This window comes from Dipodomys merriami, unplaced genomic scaffold, assembly GCF_024711535.1.
Source record: "Dipodomys merriami isolate MVZ:Mamm:240054 unplaced genomic scaffold, mDipMer1.0.p SCAF_62, whole genome shotgun sequence".
NCBI lineage: Eukaryota > Metazoa > Chordata > Mammalia > Rodentia > Heteromyidae > Dipodomys > Dipodomys merriami.
The window spans coordinates 1,881,254-1,903,502 of NW_027206202.1; the positions used below are offsets into that span (position 1 = coordinate 1,881,254).

The following is a 22,249-nucleotide window of genomic DNA, read 5'->3' on the forward strand; positions in this document are numbered from 1 at the left end:
TGCACCACAGGCGTCATCGGCTCGGTTTATCCACCGTGGGTGCCCGATCTTCTTCTAAGCGGCAGCGATCCCGCAGAGCAGCTGCTCCTATTGTCTCCATTTTACCAGGGACTGAGGCCCAGTGAGGTCCAGCATCTCTCCTGTGATGGTCCAGCTCCCTTCCCTATGCCACCTGGAACAGATTCTTTCCCTCTTCGGTGGGAAGAGGTGCAAAGTATCCCTTAGCTATTGGATTCTTAGGATCTAAAGTCTTGGAAGACGCCAGTTTGCACTGAAGCCTGTAACCCTCTCCAGGCAGCCGCCTCTGATGTCCCTTCCCTCCAAGGTGTGCAGGCCTCAGACAGAAATGTCTACTTAAAACATAATGATCGCCATTCTTTAGACCGAAGGCTGGTGTAGAGCACTCTCAATACTTGTGCAATGGGAATATTCGGTAATCAGGTTTCAGGCTAAATGGATGAGACCTGGGAGTGGAAATGATATGGTTGGCAGCAGGTGGCCTATGAACTAGCGGCAAGGGGAGGGGGAGTAAGGTCCTTACTGAGTGTCTGGGGCTGTTAGTGGCCTGAAGAGAATGGGATCACAAGCTATAGCTCTCAAGAAGCTGGGGGGCCAGGGCACCTGGCTGGCCCTCTGAGACATTCCTGAGTGTGGAGGTCAGGCTGGCACAGGGTGTGGTATTGCCCTGGGTAGTTGGAATGTAGTGGAACCAGTGGGCCGGGCTGGCTAAGGCCCTGGGCTCTTGCCCCAGGTCCTAAGGCTCTGGCCCCAAAGATTTCCCCTCTACGCCTCACTCCAAGCACAACAAGATGACTGACATAAAAATATTTATTTTTCAGGAAGAGAAACAGAAGAGAGCCTCAGACCCAGGGCTGCTGGTTTGCTGGTTTGTGGTTATCTAGGTAGCGCCTGAGGGCTGTGGGGAAATCTGTTATGATGCCAGTGGCCCCCAGGCCAGAAGCTGCTTCAAAATCTGACTCTTCATTAAGGCACCAAAATATCACCTAAACAGGGAAGGAGGGGCTTGTTAGTTTCCAATAGCCCCCCTCTTTTTGTTGTTGTTGTTGTTGTTGATTGTGGGGCCTGAACTCTGGGCCTGGGCGCTGTTCCTCAGCTCTTCAGCTCAAGGCTAGCACTCTACCACTTAAACCACAGTACCACTTCCTGCTTTTCTGCTTATGTGGAGCTGAGGAATCAAACCCAGGGCTTCAGGCACGCAAGGCAAGCATTCTACCACTGAGCCACCTTCCCAGCCCAGTGTGTCTCTTCTTAATTTCACTATTTTCCTGTTTCCTGTTTTCTTGAGGTTTCTGAGTTGGTTGAATCTGTGTAATGTATCCTGTGAAATGTACATCTCTTCCCTGTTCTGTATTTATGACAATACGTTGGCCATCAGAAATTGGTCAAGGTGGGAATATTTTGGGTGTGTGCGTGTGTGTGTGCCAGTACTGGGATTTGAACTCAGGGCCTGGGCACTGTCTCCCAGTCTCCAACTCAAGCACTACGTTTCCACTTGAACCACAGTTCCACTTCCAGTTTTCAGGTGGTTAATTGGAGCTGGTCTCCCAGTCTTTCCTGCTCTGCACTGGCTTTGCACATGGATCCTCAGATTTCAGCCTCTGGAGTTGCTGGGATTACAGGCATGAGCTACTGGTCCTAGCCCAGGCTTCTTTTGAGGTTAGTGACCTGCCAGCTTCAGCCAAGCTGTCCCTGGCCACCTCCCCCAGGTTATGGCCTGGGGAACTTCCATTTTCTGATGTCTCAGCCTCTTGTTCCTTCAGCCCTCCTACTTGCAGAGCCCCTGGCCTAACATGTCCTCTCTCCCTCACACTCTCTGCTTCCAGACCCCAAAGCCACAGCACTGTTTCCTGCCTGTGACAGGTGGTGTTAGCCGGCAAAGGCCTGCTTCCCTTCGTTCCTTGTGCTACAGTACCTAGATACTCTCTGTGAAGTTTGTTTTCAGATTTGACCCTCAGGGCTGTGGGACAGGATGGGCTGAGCCAGCCTGCTTTTCCCCTTCTTGGCCCAGGACATTAGGTTCCATTTGTCAGCGTCCTCAAGTGGCTCCTCATCCATCACACCCTCAAGTACCAGGTCCACATGGCTACCAGGAAGGTAAAAGAACTCTCAGAAGAGGTGCCATGACCAAGGTATTCCACCAGGTGGCAGCAGAGTGACCAGAGCCCTGCTGCCAGCCAGGTGCATGCTGGGAACCACCTTCTGGCTCTGAAGTGGTTGTCAATTCTCACCTGTATCCCTCGCGCCTCCAGGTGGCGGATCAGACTTTTCCTCATGATGAGCCTGGGTGGAAAGGGGATGGCAAAGGTGAAGAGAGGGGACAAAGAAGGGCAGTGGCAGATCCTTGTGGACCCCCATCCGTCTTTGGAACCACCTCACCATTTTGTAACCACAGCATACAGCTTGTTTAGCCTGGCGCAAGAAAATGGGAAGTAGGTCCTGCAGAGAGAAGATGGGGGGAAAGGGGTGCGTGTCAGCCACTTGGGTGTCTGACCCCTGACCAGGGTAACCCCGCCCCCGCTAGAAGAACCTTTGCAATTAATTGTCTAAATTAATTGAGAGTAGGACACTCCATTCAGAAGGCCACCTGTTGGGATTGTCCAGCTTCGTGTGTGTGTGTGTGTGTGTGTGTGTGTGTGTGTGTGTGTGTGTGTGTGTGTGTGTGTGTGTGGCACGCATGCATGCCAGCACTCGACTTTGGCTTTGTCCCTCAAGACTGGTGCTCTCTTAGGGCTGGTGGGTCAGTGGTAGAGCGTTTGCCTTGCATGCATGAGGCCCTGGGTTCGATTCCTCAGCACCACATAAGCAAAAAGAAAAAGCCAGAAGTGGCGCTGTGGCTCCAGTGGTAGAGAGCTAGCCTTGAGCTGAAGAGCTGAGGGACAGCGCCCAAGCCCAGAGTTCAAGCCCCATGACCAGACCCCCCCCCCCAAAAAAAAAGACTGGTGCTCTCCTACTTGAGCCACACCTCCACTTCCAGCTTTTTCCTAGTTCACTGGAGAGAAGAGTCCCACAAAGTTTTCTGCCCCAATTAGCTTTACACCCCCAATCTTCAGGCTTCAGACTCCTGAGTAGCTAGAATTACAGGTGTGAGCCACTAGTCCCAGGACTGGTTTTGTTTTGTTTTGTTTTCTGTCTTTTTGTCAGTCATGGGGTTTGAACTCGGGGCCTGGATGCTGTCCCTGAGCTCTTTTGCTCAAGGCTGGTGGTGGGCTACCACTTTGAGCCACAGCACCACTTTCAGTTTTCTGGTGGCTCATTGGAGATAAAAGTATTAGGCACTTTCCTGCCTGGGCTGGCTTCAAACCATAATCCTCAGATCTCAGCGTCCTGAGTAGCTATGTTTTAGCTTCTTCTCTAGGGCAACTCCCAGGGTGGCTTTGCAGTGTCCTCTGCACAGGACGTACTTGTCATTTTCTTGCCCTGGACTGAACCAGTGGCAGCTCTGGTTTCAAATGATGACGTAGATGAGAAGGCGGAGTGGAGTCCCCACAGGATCTGAAGTCAGATCCAGCACAAACTTCAGTTCTGTACCTCCAACTGCGTCAAATTACAGAACCTCTCTTGCCTCTGTTTCTGCGTGTGGAGATCATAAACTGAGAAGATCCAATTCTTCTAAAGATGTGAAATCACTTTGCAATTTTTCAAAATTGAAATGTGTGTACCTAAAGCTTTGTTGACCGAGGGATAGTGGAGCTGGCTGAGAACTTCCCTTGGGACAAAGGACAGGAGCTGAGAATATTGGGACCACCCAGAAGCTGTGAGGAAGCAAAGGGAGGGGCAGGGCTTAAGAGCCCAGAAACTAACCAAGCTTTCTGATACTCAGCTGTTACTTTGTTACACAGAGTCTGGAACTTGAGAAAGGTTTCCTTTCCCTTCAGAGAATAGGAGAGAAGGCTCCAGTGGGCCAGACTATAAAGTCACTGAGTATCTAATCAACCACATGTCTTATTCACTAATGTAAGCACTAGAGAAGGCCAACCTACAAGAGTCTGGAAAGAGTTGGGCGCTGGTGGCTCACACCTGTCATCCTAGCTACTCAGGAGGCTGAGATCTGAGGATCACAGTTCAAAGCCAGCCTGGGCAGGAAACTCTGTGGGACTCTTATCTCCAGTAAAGCACTAGAAAACCGGAAGTGGCCCTGTGGCTCAAGCGGTAGAGTGTTCACCTTGAGCTGAAGAGCACAAGGACAGCGCCCAAGCCCAGAGTTCAAGCCCCATGACTGACCAAAAAAAAAAAAAAAAAAAGATCATATTTGAAAAGTAAACTAAAAGCAAAGGAGTATGGTGTGGTTCAAGTGGTAGAAGCCCTAAGTTCAAACCCAAGTAATGCCCCAAAACTCCAGCTAACCAATAACCAAAATAAAAACAAACATATTTGCAATAATGTCACGATGTCATGGTCCCTCAGAGTTCATGAATGCTGAGTAAGAGCCACTGTCTTGTCAGATTAGTGGTGCATGCTTGTTACCATAGTAACTGGAAGGCCAAGGCAAGAGAAATGAGAGTTGATGCTAGCTTGGACTACATGGTGACATCTTGTCTCAAAAACAAACAAAAACCCCATTGTCTTCAAAAGACACTGTGGTGTCAGCTCACATCTGTAATCCTAGCTACTCGGGAGGATGAGATCTGAGGATGGAAGTTGAAAGCCAGCTCAGGCAGAAAAGTCCATGAGATTCTTATTTCCAATTAACTAGCAAAAAGTAGGAAGTGGAGGTATGGTTCAAGTGGTTGAGCACTAGCCTTCAGCAAAAAAGTCAAGTGTGAACCTGAGGCCCTGAGTTCAAATCCCATTCCAGCACACACACACACACACACACACACACACACACACACACACACACACACACACACACACACACACAAGACAATGTGAGGCTGGGCCAGTGGCTCACATCTATAATCCTCCCTCAGGAGGCTGAGATCTGAGGATTGTGGTTTGAAGCCAGGCAGGATAGAAAAGTCCCCATGAGACTCTTATCTCCAATTAACCACTCAAAAATTGAAGTGGCTCTGTGGCTCAAGGGGTAGGGCGCTAGCCTTGAACACCAAGAGGCTCAGAGAAAGCACCCAGGCTCTGAGTTCAAGTCCTACAACTGAATAAAAAGACAAAGTAGGTTTTCTAGGGGGCACCAGGGGGAACAGGGGAGCCTGTGATTCATCTTCCATAGCAGTCCCTGAGCAGGGTGTTCTGAGGCCTGGCCCCAGCACTCGTACCTGTTGACGATGGTGGGCAGGAAGCAGAAGAAGAACTGCTCAGGAAAGGAGACAAAGGGCAGCAGTCCCAGGTGATAGAGCAACACCATCCAGATGGCTCGGTTTGTCGTGAAGGATATAGGCATATCAGGGTTCTAAGAAGCAAAATAAGAATGAGGGGCACTGTTGCCTGCTCCTGGGGGATCAAGGTGCAAGGTGCAAGGAACAGTATGCACTGGACAGCGGGAGGCCTACACCCTTGCCAGTGTGCTGATGAATCTGTGTGTGTGTGTGTGTGTGTGTGTGTGTGTGTGTGTGAGAGAGAGAGAGAGAGAGAGAGAGAGAGAGAGAGAGAGAGAGAGAGAGAGCGTACTAGAGCTTAAATTCAGGACATGAAGCTTTCTCTTTGCTGAGTTTATTCATGGATGGCACTCTACCACTTGATCCATGCTTCCAGATTCATTTTGCTGGTTCACTGGAAATAGAATCTCCCAGATTTTTCTACCTGGGCTGGCTTCAAACAGAGATCTTCAGATCTCAGCCACCAGAGTAGGATTGGATTGCAGGTGTAAATCACTGGCATTTGACAGCTCCCCACTGTGTGTGTGGTGTGTGTGTGTGTGTGTGTGTGTGTGTGTGTGTGTGTGTGTGTGCACGCTGGTGGTACTGGTGTTTCTGGAGAGGATAACTTAAGGGATACACTAGTACTAGCATCCCATAGGAAAAAGCAGGAAATCCTACTAGGTTCTCCCCCCCGCCCCCACTCTCATATACTCTGTGGCCTATAAAGATGGGCCAACCAATCACAGAGCCTCTGAAACTGAGCCAAAATAAATGCTCCTCCTGTCAGTTGTTTATCTCAGGTGTTCGATCTTCATAACAAATGGCCAGTGCTGGAAGCATGAATGGGTCCTTGTCATGGCCACCACCAAATCAGTGCCCTAAACACCCCAAAGCCTGTCCTTGGGAACTGTGATAAAGGATCAAGAAGTAGCTCCTAGCTGGGTGCTGGTGATTCCCATCTGTAATCCCAGCGAGTCAGGAGGCTGAGATCTGAGGATTGGAATGGCCCTAGAGCAAGGAGGGAAAGAGACTCACAGCGGCCTTGCATTTCTTCATAATCGAGCTCTTCTCTGAGGCCCATATGGTGATCTGGCTGCGGTGAAAGCGCTTTGCCAGGCCGGCTACCTAGGAGGAGGACAGGGAGGCTGGGGGGTGGGGGTGGGGAGGCAGGGGAAGGGCCAGGCCTCTCAGGGACCTGGTGGCTACCCTGCCCAGCCCACAGCACAACACCTTCTGAATGAGCTCCTCATTCTTTTCTTTGATCTCCACGATGGCGGGCAACTGTGGAAACCTCTGGAACACATCCTCCAGGCGGATCATATGCCGGTCAGACCCACAGGCAAAGCGGCCTGGGAGGGAAGGGATTCAGGCTCAGAGAAGGATCAGAATCAGGGCTGGGGAGAGCCAAGGGAGATCCAGGACAATGGTCTGAAAATGCCTGCTCTCACCTGGTGAGAAGTAAATCTCTAGCTTCTTCTTGTAAAGCGGCAGATCCTGGAGGAGACAATGAGGAAAGTGTCACATGATTCACGCTGATGGAGATGGTGACTGTTTGTTTGTTTTGTTTTTTCTTGGGGCCTGAACTCTGGGCCTGGGCGCTGTCCCTCAGCTCTTCAGCTCAAGGCTAGCACTCTACCACTTGACCCACAGCACCACTTCCGGCTTCTTCTGCTTATGTGATGCTGAGGAATCGAACCCAGGGCTTCATGCTCTCTACCACTGAGCTATCTTCCCAGCTCACAATGGTGACTCCGTGTATGGGGTTATGGCAAGACCCACCTGAAAATCCAGGCTGCTTATATCCTTGTTCAGGCCCGACTGACGCTTCAGGTTCTTGTCGTGTGATACCACCACGACGCCATCCCTTGTCAGGTGGCAGTCAAGTTCCAAGAGGTCTGCTTTCTGAGCCACGGAGCTATGAGGAGCAAAGGTGGGTGGGGAGTGGGGAGGAGGAGAGGGCCGGCTTGTGTGCTGGTGGGGAAGGGGATGGAAGGAGGCAGAGATTCCGGGGGGGGGGGGGGGGCGGGAGGGAGGGGTGTGCAAGCCATCTGCACATTTCTTGGGGATTCCGGGCACCCAGGTGAGGATGCCAGCTCTGGGTGTTGTGACAGGAGCAACCTTACACAGCAATGGCGCCCTGGACAGGTGCACTTACTTCTCTATGGCCGCCATGGTGCTCTCCAGCATCTCTCCAGACCCTGTATAGGGGCAGCCAGGGTGGGTCCCTGGGGCCTGGTGGGGCTTAATCACTACCTTCCTTCCCTCTGGCAGGCCTCCCTGCCTCAGGCCTCCTGGTCCCAGCAGCTGGATTGATCCAACCTCTCTTTCTCCCTGCCCTGCCCTGGCCTTTCCCACTTGCTCCTTGTCCTGCTTTTCAGCATCCACTCCCCTCCTTCCCCCCCCCCCCCCACGCTGCCCACAGTAGCCCTTAGGCCTCACTCCACCCTAAAGAGAGTCAACCCCTCCCTCCCTCTCCCCTTCCCAGCTCACCTCCTCGGTGCGCTGTCAGGCGGCCACGGAAGGCTGGCGAGCGGGGTGTATGCAGTAGGCGAGGGCGGCGTAGGAAGAAGATGGAGATCGTGATGTAGGTGGCCAGCGAAGGCAGGGCAAAGTACAGCAGGGGGCTCATGGCTGCACTCCGGGTCAGGTCCGGGATCCTGCTGTCAGCCATCCCAGGGCACTGGGCTGCTTGGGGCTGGCTGCCTAGCTGGTATAGGCTGGGCCTGCCACTGGCCAGCGCCACGCCCCTCGGACCTGCTGAGCCTGCTGCTGCTGCTGGCAAGAGGCCAGGCTGCAGGCCGCCCTCCCTCGGGCTGGAGTAGAGCAGGAGGTCTGGGCGTCCCATTCTCAGACTCTTCCCAAAGCCCAGAACACACCTCTGTCTTCAGCCACTACTTGGGGGGAATATAGTCCCCCTCCCCCAGGCGCTGATGGCCTAGATAAGGTATACAAGAGCCCCTCCCTTGTTACTTCCATAAACATGGAGATGTAGAGTGTGTCCCTGAGTCACCCCAAATCACCCCCAGCCAATTAGACAGGAAGCCATCCCAGCAGGGAACAGTGACTAAAGGAGAAACTGATCCCATTCTTTCAAAAGTCTGGATCTCCTTACACCCTTCCACCCGCCACCCCTGGCTAGGTGGAGCCAAAGGTGCCCAGGGTCCCATACAGAATTGGTTCTCGGCCAGGCACCAGTGGCTCGCGCCTGTCATCCTAGCTACTCAGGAGGCTGAGATCTGAGGATTGTGGTTCGAAGCCAGCCAGGACAGAAAAGTCACCGTGAGACTCTTTTTTTGTGTGTGTGTGTTAATTCATGGGCCTGAACTCTGGGCCTGGGCATTGTCCTTCAGCTCTTCAGCTCAAGGCTAGTGCTCTACCACTTGAGCCACAGTGCCACTCCCAGCTTTTTCCGCTTATGTGGTGCTGAGGAATTGAACCCTGGGCCTCATGCATGCCAGGCAAGCACTCTACCACTGAGCCACCTTCCCAGCCCAACCATGAGACTCTTATCTCCAAGGAACCACTCAAAAACCAGAAGTGGCACTGTGGCTCAAGTGGTAGAGCTCTAGCCTTGAGCACAAAGAGGCGCAGGGCCAGTGCCCAGGCCCTGAGTTCAAGGCCCACAATGGTGAGAGTCAGGCATTGGCGTACACAGACGGAGGCAGGCCAGTCCATATACACATCTCTGTATTTATATATTAGATACAGGCACGGGGAGCGGGGGGAGGGCGCCGGCTCTGCGGGGCCCATGTCCGCTTCTCACCCACACACAGAAGCAGCAGCGAGGCGTTAAATGTGGCAGCTTTTGGGGAGACAGGGGGGGAAAGGGAAAGGCCCGGGGCCCAGCTCCTCAGGGATACTAGCCCTTGAGACTTGGGAAGGGTCCCACAGGGAAAAGGGGGTGGGGTTCTAATGGGATGAGTGGGGAGGCCTTGTCCTGAGTCCCTACTCAGCACCCCAGCCCCTGGGTACTGGGGTAGCCACAGCCCTTGCCCTGCAGAGTGGGCTAGCCTTGGGCTAGCCTGGGTAAGCTTTTACTCTGGAGCCTCTGAGCCTCTCAGGCCCTCGGGAAGAAGAGGAAGGAGTGGGGTGAAAGGGAACCTTGGCCTGCCTCAAGCAGGAGAACCCAGCAAAGGATGAGAAGGTGGACAGGCCCAGCTTTGGCCTGGCCGAGCTACTGGGGTCTGGGCTGAGCACAGTGTCCATTTTCTAACAGTCCGGCAGGGGAGAGTGGGCAGGTGGCAGGGCCTATGGAAGAAGCAGGCAGGAGAGAGCTGTTAGTTTGTGAAGGGAGCCCACGGAGCCCTGACCCCAGGGCCGCCCTCCCTCCTCGGAGGGGTGTCTCTGTGGTGGATGCTCTGAGGGACCAGCGCTGGTGGCGCTGAAGGACAGTGGCAAGGTGTGTACAGTATCAGGCAGCCTGTACTAAGTGGTGGCGCTGAGGGACTCATCCGGGAGGAGTCCACCTCCTTGCCATCAGGCCCCAGCTGGCCAAAGGACAGAAGGAGGCAGGTAGGCTGGGGAGATTGCTTGTGGGTGTGTCAGCTGCTGACCTGGGCAGCAGGTGGGAGGAAGTTGGGCATCTGAGTCAGCCGGCCCAAACAATCATAGCCCCATCTGCCTCTCTGCCCACACTGGACAGCCAAGTCTGGTCCTGGCTCCTCAGGGGGAGCAAGAGGCCTCAGTGACTTGCGGGGGGTGGGAGGGGGTGCTGGAGTGGCTACTGGGCTGCAGGGTGTTGATGAGAGCCAGCTAGATGGGGCTGGGGAGAGACAGGAAGGTCTAGCTGGCCCCCAGCCAGGTCCCAGGCAGGCGCTGCCCTTGCGCTGACACCGTCCCCATGGAGCGTGAGGTGCGCTGTGACTGTGCTCAGGCATTCTGGGGGGCAGCTGTGCTCAGCTGTGAGGCCACTCACCAGACCCTGAGGAACAGGGATTTCTGACTGGGTTAAGGGGCGTCTGGGCCCCCTGGCTGGAAGCGGGCTGTCTCCTGGAAGATGAGCTCCTTCAGCCGCTCCTTGGGTAGGTCATCCAGCTCCATGTCGAAAGTGAAGGGCTCCTCAGCCACTGGCTGGGGGAGCAAAGACAGTAAGGCCCAGGCCTGGCATGGGGGACACTATTCCTGTCTGGCCGCAGTGCTGAAGTGGCTGGCCCACCTCATCCGTGGGATCGTAGTACTGCTTCAGGTAGGGGTGGGCAAGGGCTTCCTCCACGGTGATCCGCTTGTTGGGATTGAAGGTTAACATCCGGTCCAGCAGGTCAAGAGCTAAGGAAGGGCAGGAGGCAGGGGTTCCACGGGAAGGCTCGCGAATCTTCTAGAAGAATCCCTTAGTGCAGCATCTAGGGACCTGTCTACTCAGGCAGCAGCTGGGGTCACAACATCCTTCGCCACCCTGCACCCCCACCCCTCACCTTTGGAGTCTGACTTGGGAAAGAGCTTGGCCCAAGCCACCTTGGTCTTGGATGGCAGAGACTGTAGGTAGTTTCGGGCCTTCATGTTGATGATACAGTTCAGGTCTTCCTGGGATGGGGAGCCCAGGATACCTGCGGACGGGATTGTGTCTGAGTGAGAAGTCTCAGCAAGGGAAGAATTACAAGGAGTCCCCAGTCCAGCCCCTGCCCCAACACCTTGGTCACCTCCCAGTCAACAGTGTGGTAAAGAGCAAGGGGCTGAGATTCTGGAAGCCCCTGGATTCAAACTGAGGCCCAGCCTTCCTTGCTTTTTCCAGTTTACCCAATGGGGACAGCATGCGTACTTTGCTGCAATATCATGGGATACTGGGAGGGTTCCACACATGGGGCCATCCATAATCCCAGCCCTCTGGAGAGCTCACCTCCACTAAGCTGATCACAAACACCCTCCCGAGGAGCCCTCCAGATCCCCCTCACCCAGAATGTGGTTGAGCTGGTCCAGGTAGTGCTTGCCAGGGAAGATGGGCCGATTGGAGAGCATTTCAGCCAGAATGCAGCCCACAGACCAGATGTCGATGGACTTGGTATAGCCCTGGGGAGGAGGGACAGGGTGGGTTCCTGGACCCACCTCCCCATGGTCCTCCCAGCCTCCCAGCCAAGCACCACTCCCAACCTGGATCCATGACCTGGCAAAGGGCAGAGGCAGAAAGAACCTCTTCCTGTCACGGCCCAAGAGCCAGAGGGATTTGCCAAGGTCCAGAAAGCAGATATCCTGAGTCACAGGGGCAGGACCTGGGCCCGAGATGGTTCGAAGGCTTCCTCTTTGAGGGGAAGAGCTCTCCTACCTTGGAGTTAAGCATGATCTCGGGGGCCCGGTACCAGCGTGTGGCCACATATTCCGTCAGAAAGCCCGTGTGGTCATGTTCAGGATCTGCAATGCGGGCCAGGCCGAAATCGCATATCTGGAATCAAACCCAGGTTGCTAAAGTCAGTGTGCACAGGGCTTCTGGCTGCCCTGCTTTTTACCTATTTGTTTATATCTTTGGTGGGTTGTGGGGCTTGAACTCTAGGCCTGGGCCCTGTCCCTCAGCTTTTCAGCTCAAGGCTAGCACTCTACCACTTGAGCCACAGCGCCACTTCCATTTTTTTCTACTTATGTGGTGCTGAGGAATCGAACCCAGGGCCTCATGCAGGCGAGGCAAGCACTCTACCACTGAGCCACCTTCCCAGCCTACCCTGCTTTTTGCCTATGCTGTACACCTTGCTTGCTACCTGCCAGAGCTTCTTCATTGGTCAGCTGGAGACCCAAGGCCCCATGGGAGGCCAGCACCCAGCCTGCTAACCTTAAGGTCGCAGTTGGTGTTGATGAGCAGGTTGGAGGGCTTCAGGTCCCGGTGGAGCACATTGGCCGAGTGGATATACTTGAGGCCACGCAGGATCTGGTAGAGGAAGTAGCAGATGTGGTCATTGCTCAGCTGCTGGCTTTTGAGCAATTTGTATAGATCTGTCTCCATCAGGTCCTGAACAATGTAGCTGAGGAGGGCTCCGGAGACCCCCGGCAGGGGGGGGCGTAGCAGGAGGCACTTGGTTAAGGAAAGCAGGCCAGAGCAACTAGGCTGCCCATCCCTTGTAACTGGGGCCCCTTGGACTCATGAACTGAGCAAAGCTCAAGGGGTCCCTGTCATATCTCAGCCTTGCAAGGCACGTCCACAGTTTCCCTACAGAGTAACTAAGACACCTTGGTGGGGAGGAGAACCTTGTGGTTAACAGATCCAGAGTTGCCCACGATGTCTGGCAGCCCCTGCTCCACTGCTAAATAGCTTTGTTGTTGATGGTATTCAAGTCTGAATTCAAGGCCTGTCCTTGACAGGCTGGTACTCTATCACTTGAGCCATACCTCCAGACTCCAGATCTTTTTTTTTGCCGGCTCTGGGGCTTGAACTCAGGGCCTGGGCACTGTCCCTGAGCTTTTTTTGCTCAAGACTAGCAGTCTACCACTTGAACCACAGCACTGCACTCTACCACTAGGCCACATTCCCAGGCCCCACCACCCTTTTTTTTTTTTTTTTTTGTCAGTTGTGGGGCTTGAGCTCAGGGCCTGGACAATCCCTGAGCTTTTTCATTCAAGACTGGTGCTCTACCACTTTAAGCACAGCTCCACTTCTGGTTTACTGGTGGTTAATTGGAGATAAGAATCTTATGGGCTTTCCTGCCTGGGCTGGCTTTGAATCATGATCCTCAGATCTCAGCCTCCTGAGTAGCTAGAATTACAGATGTGAGCCACCAGCACCTGGCTTTCCTTATGTTTTGAATAGGCTTTGCTTTGTCCCTGGGCCACTCAGGACCTCTTATTTACACTTTCCATATAGCTGGAATGACAGATGTGAACCACTGCATCCAGCTATTGGTTGGGATGGTGGTCTTGTGTGAACTCTTTTGCCCAGGCCAGCCTTGAAACACATTGCTCTGAATCTCTGCCTCTCTCAGATAGCTAGGATTACAGACCTGTGCTACAGGGCCAGGATCCGCTTTATGTTCTTAACCTGTCTGTCTATGGCTTAGTCCTTTGTCATCTGGCAAGTAGGAGAAATAACAGTTCTGCGTGGCTGTGCAGCTCAGACGTGATGGGCCATTGCGCACTGTCAGCCTGGCATTTGGCATGTTGTAAACGCTCAGCAAATACAAACTATTACTGCTACTACATAGGCCTGAGCCGCGTGGCTGTTGAAGGGGTTACATGAGCTAATGTATGAACACCATCTGGCATGCAATAAATGTTTGCTTCAAAATAAATGCCTGCCTTATGGGAATGATTTGTGCCACAGAAACGAGGAGATACTCCCAACACACTGTTCCCACTCAGTAGCATACCTTGGCCATAGAGCAGAAGATGGGGGAAGTGAATGCTTGCACATACATGCAGATAAAACACAAACCCGACATAAATAAAATTTAAAAGATGTCATGTGGCTTATCTCCTGGAGACTAAGTCAAGATTATCTTTCAACAAGAACAAGTGGACCAACCCTGTGGTTTTACAGGCAAGGAGGCTGGTGGGGGGCGGAAGAGGGGGGGATATGGGTGTCACACAGCAAGCTGGGGTTGAAAATGGGGGATTTCCTGTCCAGTCTGTGGTGGAGGCTGGAAGACTACAGGATCAATCCCTGGTTTGGAATGGAGGTCTGGGACTGGCAGGGGTGGGTGGAGAAGAGGTGATGGGTATTATAAACTGCTCACTTTGGAGCCAGACAGGAAGTAGATAAGCCATAAAGGGGCAAGGGGCAAATCCACAGGTAACCAGGGTGGGGCTCTGAGCAGGAAATGTCAGACAAGGAAGAACAAATTCCTATAGGGGAGTTAAAGAAGTAAGAGCAGAAATACTTCGGTGTTGGGAGGCCTCAGTTTCCTCCTCTTTGAAATGGATCGGGTAAGGCCCAAGTTCATGGGGCAGGTGGAAGGTAGATTCAGAGCCATCAACTACTTGGCATGCATGGCATCTAACACAGAGTAGACCAGCAAGAAAAGGCAGTTTTCTTTACTGCTTTCCTTCCAGTCTGAGACTCAAGAGGAAAGAATCATCAGTCTGTTAAGTAAGAACTGTGGGCAGAAGCTGGGTCATAGCACGGAATTGCAGATGTCAGAAGACAAAGCTCCCATAGAGATCCAGTCTCTCCCCATCTCCCCCCCTCTGCCTCCCACCCCCCATCCCCCAATGGAACACAGGGCAGAGGAGGACTGGTCCAAGGCCACTCTGCCTGCCTGGCTGCAACATGCCACAATGCATTTGAGGCCTCCACTCCAGCGCCTCTCCTCACTGGAAAGCTCTTTTGCTACATTTACTTGGGAGGGGGAGAGGGAAGGAAGATGGAAACAGGAAAAAAAAAAAAAAAAAACCCCAGCTAGCTCTGAGACTGTGCCTGACCAGCCAGCTGGTCAAGGTAGAAGGATACACATCCCTCATGGCTTCCAGTGTGGGTGCCCGAAGAATGTCTCGGATGCCTATGACATTCTCATGGCGGAAGCGCAGCAGGATCTGGATCTCCCGGAGTGTGCGCTGGCAGTAGGTCTGATGCTCAAAGGGGCTGATCTTCTTGATGGCCACCCGAGTCTTACGCACGTGGTCATAAGCCGAGCTGAGAGAGAGCCAGAGAGATACATGTTGTTGGTAGTAGCCTTACAAAGGGGGAATCCAGGCCTGGTGACCCCACCCAGGCCTTAGAAGGGAGGGGAGGGAGCAGGAGAGGGCTCTAGCCAAGGCATAAACAATGCTGGTTCCTTCCTGCTATAAAGGCCTGGGATCTCGAGGGAAAAAGCTGGGGACCAGCCAGGCGGCCTTTCGGTGACTTCACAAACAGAGGAAAGGACTGATCACTCACTGACTTCCACTCATCGACCTCCTTCCATTCCAGTTGCCCTGACCCCTCCTCTTCCCCTTCTTACAAAAGGGTTCACTCAATCCCAGACAGGTCCAGGGGATGGTGATGTGATGAGGCAAAAGACAGCAAGGTAACAGTCTTTAGAGGGATCGGAGAGGAGGGACACGGAAGAGTGGGTGGGGGGGGGAGCTACCTGGGTAGCAAATAGGAATAAAGGACCAGAGCGCACACACACACACACACACACACACACACACACACACACACACACGGTCCAGGAGGAACTGAAGACCCCTCCCAAGATGTGCTGGGAGGGTCTTCCTGCCCACATCCTTCTAAGGGAGAGGGAGGGAGGGGCGCTGGCAGGACACTGGGGAGGGGCTCAAAGGCTGGCCCCACCCAGAGCTCGGATCTTCTCTTCCCAAGTCCCCAGCACCGCCTCACTGGGGGGAAACCGAGTCATCCTCTTACCCCCCCCCCTTTCACTAAGAAGACTTATGCTCCCAGCTCCCCTGCCTCAGTGGTCCCCCGCTCCCCCGGGGACACTCAGATGCCCCTCCCTCCAGGACGGAGAGGTCAGGGGGTCCCTCAGGGGACCCCACCCCGCCCGGGGGGGGATGGAGACAGCCACCTCCCCCCCCCAAAAACAATCAAACAAACACTGCCCGCCCCCCTCCCTCCTTGGGACACTCCCCAGGCTTCCAGAGTCCCCGGCGTGCACGGGACGCCCCGAGTCTCCACGCCCCCCACCCCGAAAGGCAGCGGGCCGGGCCTCGGCCTGGCCGGGGGCGCCCCCGGCCCCCGGAACGCCCCCTCACCTGACCATGCCGTACGCCCCCTCGCCGATGTACTGCAGCTGCGTGTAGCGCGGGCCCACGTCGAACGGCTGCCCCTTCACCACCTCCACTTCCCCCGGGACCCCCGGGCCGACCCCGTCGGCTCCCCGGGGCTCCCCGCCCCCGCCCCCCTGAGCCGCCGCCGCCGCCGCCGCCGCCGCCGCCATCTCCACTCCTCCCCCTCCCTCCCCCCGGCGGCCCCGCCCGAGGCCCCGCCCCTTCCCGCCCGCCCTGTCACCCGCGGGGCCGCGCGCACGCCGGGCTCCGCCCCCGCCGGCCGCGCGCCCCCGCCGCCGCGTCACGTGACCGGCCCGGCTTTTCCCGCCGCCCGGCCCCCCTCCGAGTTCCCTGCCCTTCCCCCCTGCGCGTGCTCCCGGCCGATCCGGGCGCGGCGCCCGGCTCTAGGCCTCGGTGCGCTTTAGGCGTCTCTGCAGCCCAGCGATCGTCCCCGCCGTAGGGGTTCGGAACCCCTCACCGGCCCTTTCTCGTGCCTCCCCGAGTCAGGCCTAGGGGCCGGGTCCAGCCCTGTGTCACTCCGCACCACCCAGCCGCGGGGCCTCGGGGTCCAGAGGGGATCCAGGCGCCCAGACTAGGAAGGTGTGTCGTCTCCCCGAACTTGCCAGAACTGCAATCCAGTTGAAGACTGGTCATCTTGAATTCTGTACCTTACAGGGTCGAGTTTTGGTAGCTGGATGAACAGGGGTGTCTCGGGCTCTGCTGTCCCCGCCCTGCCTGGTGTGCAAATGTTCTCGGCCTTTTGTGGTTTGTTTGAGACAGTTAGGTGGCCCCCAGGCCGTCCTAGAACTCACTCTGTGACCTAGGCTGGCCTCAAATGTGGGATCTGTCCGAGTGCTGGGATTGCAGGTGAGCACCACCACAGCTGGCCTGAACGCTTTTGTTGTTTTGGTGGTGGAACTGGACCTTGAACTCGGGGCCTCGCACTGAGTGAGGCCTTCTCACTCTTGCTTGTTCATGACTGGTGTTCTACCACTTGAGCCATGTCTCCAGCCCACGCATTCTTTTGCTGGTGAATTGGAGATGGAATCTCACAAATTTTCTGCCTGGGTTGACTTGGAACCTTGATCCTCCATGCTCAGCCTCCTATGTAGCTAAGATTACATGTGTGAACCACTAGTCACCAGTTTTATGTTTTTCTTCTTGTTTGATTAGTTTTTGTTTTTGTTTTTTAAATAAATGGTGGGGAATCTGAGAGGGATTAACTAACTCGACCATGGTCACTGATATCTTTAATGCAGAGATGGAGCCACATTCTACTTCTTTGTTGTCTCAGAATGATAGACCCTTCTCAGGGAAGAAAGGGCTGGGAAGGTGGCTCAGTGGTAGAGCGCTTGCCTTGCATGCATGAGGACCTGGGTTTGATTCCTCAGCACCACATAAGCAGAAAAAAAAAGCCAGAAGTGGCATTGTGGCTCAAGTGGTAGAGTGCTAGCCTTGAGCTGAAGAGCTGAGGGACAGCACCTAGGCCCAGAGTTCAGGCCCCAGGACCAGACCAAAAAAACATCCCCCAGCTCATCCCCCTCATATCCCAGTTGTTATGTGACCCAGAATCTTTACACACACACACACACTTCCAGGGTTTCAGTAAGCAATCACATTGTTTTTCTTCCAGAGAAGTGAGAATACGGATATTACAGATCAAGAGACAAACAGAACAGTAATTATGATTCTGAAGTTGCTCATAATGAGATCCATCACTCTGGTGCTCTAACTCAAATGAACAATAGTGAGTTGCTGATTCCCAATAGCCCCTAAGTCATTGAAGGTTTAAGAGGTACTAATTAGATCAGTGACTCTTAGTTATTCATTTGATGCACTGTAGGAGCAAAGGTATGCGCCAGGCAACTGCAACTGATGACAGATTACTGTATACTGTGGGTTCATGTTGAGATTAGAACTCCAGGAAGCTGGGCCCTGGTGGCTCACATCTATAATCCTAGCTACTAAGGAGGGTGAGATCTGAGGATCAAAGTTTGAAGCCCCCAAGGCAGAAAACTACATAGGACTCATCTCCAATGAACAACTGAAAAGCCAGACGTAGAGCTGTGGCTCAAGCGGTAGAGAACTAGCCTTGAGTGGAAAAAGAAAAAAAGTTCACTGGAGCCAGATTGGTTATCCCATATTTGCTACTTGTTTGCTGTGTGGCCCTTGGCAAATGGCCTACTAGACTGTCTATTTATAGAATTTTTAATTTATTAAAGATGTGCAGGCATCAGTCAATGTAATGCTAGGTAAATGAATGTAAGAGATAGTTTGTGTGTGAAATTGGGTGGGCAAGATCACTGTGTGCCAGTGAGGAGGGACCAATGGAGATAGTGGCCACTGAGCCACTGAAAAGTAAGGTAATAGAAGGTTGGGTCAGAGAAAAGGCATCAAGGAAGAGGGGTAACGAGCAAAAATACAGGGGCAGGCACGTCATTCATCAAGTGTAGTTTCATAAGCCGTACCCAGGGCCAGGTGCTCATGGTCACACCTGTAATCCTAACTACTCAGGAACTGAGATCTGAAGATAGTGATTCAAAGCCAGCCTATGCAAGAGTCTGTAAGACTCTTATCTCCAATGAACCACCAGAAAAATGGAAGTGGCGCTGTGGCTCAAGTGGTAGAGCACTAGCCTAGAGCAAAAGAGCTCAGGGACAGCACTTAGGCCCTGAGTTCAAACCCCAGGATGGACCCCCCCCCCCAAAAAAAAAAAAAAAAGTATTCAGTATCTCTAAGCTGGAGATGCAGGTCAGGGCCAGATTGAGCAAGGCCTTGGACGCAGGCTGAGTTTGGATGTTACTCAGTGAGCAGTGAAAACCCTTGAGGGACTTCTGCCAGATCATTTTGCAACTGTGGGAGAGTATAGTGACTCAGAGAAAACATCTTGGAGCCAGGATTCCTGAGTGGGAGTGTTTGTCCCAGAGACTCACTCACTGCTGGGAAAGGCTGAGCTGCTGGAGCCTCATCAAAGCCATGTGTCCTCGATTGCCCTCTAGTGGCTCTGGTTGGTATATCCTTACAGGATTGGGCTGGGATTTCTCAGTCTTCTTAGATTTGAGGTTTAACTAATGTAGACTGAATATCTAAATCTATACCAAATACTTTTTTATTTTTTGGTCGGTCGTAGGGCTTGAACAGGTGTGAACCACTGACGCCTGGCTATACCAAGCACTTTTATGTACATGATCACCCACAGTCCTTATAATGGCCATGTGAAGTAGATACTATTAATATTTAGCTAGGGAAAAGAAGACACTAACTACATAGGTTGAAGGTAATTGCAGTCATGACTGGGTCCATCTAGATTAAAATCATAAACCAAGCCCAGCCCAGTGGCTCATACTGAGATCTGAAGATTGCTATTGGAAGCCAGCCTGGGCAGGAAAGTCTATGAGACTTTTTTTTTTGGTGGTGGTGGTGTGGCGCTTGAACTCTGGGACTGGGTGTTGTCCCTCAGCTCTTCATCTAAAGGCAAGCGCTCTACCACTTGAGCCAAGCTCCACTTCAGTTTTCTGGTGGTTTATTGAAGATAAGAGTCTCACAGACTTTCCTGCCTGGGCTGGCTTTGAACTGTGATCCTCAGATCTCAGCCTTCTGAGTAGCTAGGATGACAGGCGTGAGCCACCAGCACCCAGCTGTCTAGGAGACTCTTATTCCTAACTAATCACTAAAAACCCAGAAGTAGCATTGTGGCTCAAGTGGTAGAGTGCTAGCCTTGAGCAAAAGAAGCTCAGAGATAGTGTCCATGATCAAATGGATCATGATTTAAGTATTATTAGGAAAAAAAAAACCAACAGCAACAAAAACTTCTGTTACAATTTTCTTGTCACATATCATCATGTTTTAGAAAATAATCTGTGCTAGAGGGCATACTTGACATGTTCTAGACCCTTCCAGCATTTTGCTGGCTAACTGAAGATAAGTGTCTTACAGACTTTTCTTCCTGCCTGGCTATAAACCATGATCATGAGATCTCAGCTTCCCCATGCTAGAGTTACGGATGTGAGTCAGGTGCCCAGCTCTGTTCATGTTTTAAACTCTATTTTTTATATTTTTATTTTTGTCGGTTGCAGGGCTTGAACTCTGGGCCTGGGCACTGTCCCGGTACTCTTCAGCTCAAGGTGAGTGCTTGAGCCACAGCACCACTTCCAGTTTTCTAGAGGTTCATTGGAGATAAAGAGTCTCATGGAGTTTCCTGCCCAGGCTGGCTCTGAACCGTGATCCTCAGATCTCAGCCTCCTGAGTCATTAAGGTAAAAGGCATGAGCCACCTGTGCCTGGCACTGGTTTTAAAGAAACTGAGTCATTTTAGTTGGGAGCTAGTGGCTCACACCTGTAATCGTAGCTACTTAAGAGGCTGATATCTGAGGATCGAGGCTCAAAGCCAGCCCAGGTAGGAAAGTCCATGAGACTCTTATCTCCAGTTAACCACCAGAAATCTGGAAGTGGCACTGTGGCTCAAGTGGTAAAGCGCTAGCCTTGAGCTGAAGAGTCCAGGAGCAGTGCCCAGGCCCAGAGTTCAGCCCCACCACTGACCAAAAAAACAAAAAACAGAACAAACAAACAAACAAAAAAAACGGAGTCAGGGCTGGGAAGGTGGCTCAGTGGTAGAGTGCTTGCCTTGCATGCATGAGGCCCTGGGTTCGATTCCTCAGCACCACATAAGCAAAAAGCTGGAAGTGGCGCTGTGGCTCAAGTGGTAGAGTGCTAGCCTTGAGCTGAAGAGCTGAGGGACAGCGCCCAGGCCCAGAGTTCAGGCCCCACGACTGGACCCCCAAAAAAACAAAAAAACAAAAAACAGAGTCATATCAGAATAAAGAAAAGACAGAAAGCAGACTCAACAGATTTTATTCTGGAGTCTGGGAAGGGCAATCAGGTCGCCTTCAGCATGGCTACCAATTATATAACACCTGTCTCTCAGGCAGCAACCCAGGAGCATGGCAAAGCCATCTTTTCTGCTCAAAAGTTTAAGACCCGACTCTGAGAACATAAGACCCCCCCCCCCCCCCCGTCACTGCACCTCAGCAGGAAGTAGCCAGATACAACAACACAACAACAGTGTCCCTTTTCCTTTGTTCCTTATGCGTTTCCAGAGTCAGGAATGATGGAAAGTGATTTAACCTCCAGAAGTGGAGCTGTGGCTCAAAGTGGTAGGACCTGCACAAAGAAATAAAAAAATTATATATATATATTTATATATATATAAATATATATGTACATATATATGTACATATAAATATATATGTACAAATATATATGTACATATATATATGTACATATAAAATATATAGTGTATGTTTTGTTTTGCTTTGGTCAGTTATGAGGCTTGAACTTAGGGCCTGGGTGCTGTCCCTGAGCTTTTGTGCTGAAAGCCAGTGCTTCACCACTTGAATCACACTCCAGGCTTTTTGGTGATTAATTGGAAACAAGAGTCTCATAGACTTTCCTACCCAGGCTGGCTTTGAACTACAATCCTCAGATTTCAGCTTCCTATGTAGCTAAGATAGCAGGCATAAGCCACCAGCACCCAGCACGGTTGGTTATTTTTTAATTAACAGCTATTAAAAAAAAATTATTTGCCAGTCCTGGGGCTTGAACTCAGGGCCTGACCACTGTCCCTAATGCTTCCTTTTTTGCTGAAGGCTAGCACTCTACCACTTGAGCCACAGTGCCACTTCTGGCTTTTTCTGTTTATGTGGTGCTGAGGAATCAAACCCAGGGCTTCATGCATGCAATGCAAGCGCTCTACCACTAAGTCACCTTCCCAGCCCTCAACTATTTTTTTTTTAATTAAATAAGCATTTAAGAAAATGAAGTTGTGGGCTGGGAAGGTGGCTCAGTGGTAGAGTGCTTGCCTCACATACATGAGGCACTGGGTTCAATTCCTCAGCACCACATAAACAGAAAAAAGCCGGGAGTGGCACTGTGGCTCAAGCAGTAGAACCCTAACCTTGAGCTGAAGAGCTGAGGGACAGTGCCCAGGCCCAGAGTTCAAGCCCCACGACCTACCAAAAAAAAAAAAAAAAGAAAGAAAGAAAAAGAAAAGAAAATGATGTTGTTGCAAAAACTTGATGAATATTGAATTTTGAAGAAAGAAGTTGAACCAGACGCTGGTGGCTCATGCCTGTAATCCTAGCTACTCAGGAGGCTGAGATCTGAGGATTGCAGTTCAAAGCCAGCCTGGGCAGGAAAGTCCATGAGACCCTTATCTCCAGTAAACCACTCAGAAAACTGGAAGTGGTGCTGTGGCTCAAGAGGTAGAATGCTAGCCTTAAGCTGAAGAGCTGAGGGACAGCACCCAGGTCTAGAGTTGAAGCCCCACGACTGACAAAAAGAGAAAAGAAAGAAGTG

General features: G+C 52.4%; 2 protein-coding genes across 2 annotated transcripts; both read right to left on the minus strand.

Moving 5' to 3' along the window:
- Positions 1 to 810: 810 nt before the first annotated feature.
- Positions 811 to 7,962, minus strand: LOC138814896 (lysophospholipase D GDPD3-like). Its single transcript, XM_070003995.1, has 10 exons — positions 7,767 to 7,962; positions 7,432 to 7,474; positions 7,056 to 7,191; positions 6,725 to 6,770; positions 6,507 to 6,625; positions 6,312 to 6,401; positions 5,235 to 5,368; positions 2,398 to 2,457; positions 2,250 to 2,301; positions 811 to 1,004 (listed from the first exon to the last, which is right to left on the minus strand). The coding sequence occupies exons 1-10, from the start codon at positions 7,945 to 7,947 to the stop codon at positions 861 to 863; spliced, it is 1,005 nt and encodes a 334-aa protein (XP_069860096.1). The 5' UTR covers positions 7,948 to 7,962; the 3' UTR covers positions 811 to 860.
- A 984-nt stretch (positions 7,963 to 8,946) lies between these two features.
- LOC138815014 (mitogen-activated protein kinase 3) lies at positions 8,947 to 15,964 on the minus strand. Its single transcript, XM_070004218.1, has 9 exons — positions 15,882 to 15,964; positions 14,638 to 14,820; positions 12,031 to 12,220; positions 11,533 to 11,649; positions 11,165 to 11,279; positions 10,688 to 10,819; positions 10,432 to 10,541; positions 10,192 to 10,346; positions 8,947 to 9,524 (listed from the first exon to the last, which is right to left on the minus strand). The coding sequence occupies exons 1-8, from the start codon at positions 15,887 to 15,889 to the stop codon at positions 10,224 to 10,226; spliced, it is 978 nt and encodes a 325-aa protein (XP_069860319.1). The 5' UTR covers positions 15,890 to 15,964; the 3' UTR covers positions 8,947 to 9,524; positions 10,192 to 10,223.
- Between the last annotated feature and the right edge of the window lie 6,285 nt (positions 15,965 to 22,249).

Coding starts and splice junctions, on each gene's coding strand:
- LOC138815014 (XM_070004218.1), bottom strand. Junction 12,221..14,637: donor CTGGAAGCCATGAGGGATGT/GTATCCTTCTAC, acceptor AGCCCTCCTCAG/CTACATTGTTCAGGACCTGA. Junction 11,650..12,030: donor ACACCAACTGCGACCTTAAG/GTTAGCAGGCTG, acceptor GTTTGATTCCAG/ATATGCGATTTCGGCCTGGC.
- LOC138814896 (XM_070003995.1), bottom strand. CDS start 7,947: ATGGCTGACAGCAGGATCCCGGACCTGACCCGGAGTGCAGCCATGAGC. Junction 6,771..7,055: donor TAAGCAGCCTGGATTTTCAG/GTGGGTCTTGCC, acceptor TGTCTCCTCCAG/GATCTGCCGCTTTACAAGAA. Junction 1,005..2,249: donor TGGAGGCGCGAGGGATACAG/GTGAGAATTGAC, acceptor TTCCCTGTTTAG/GTGATATTTTGGTGCCTTAA.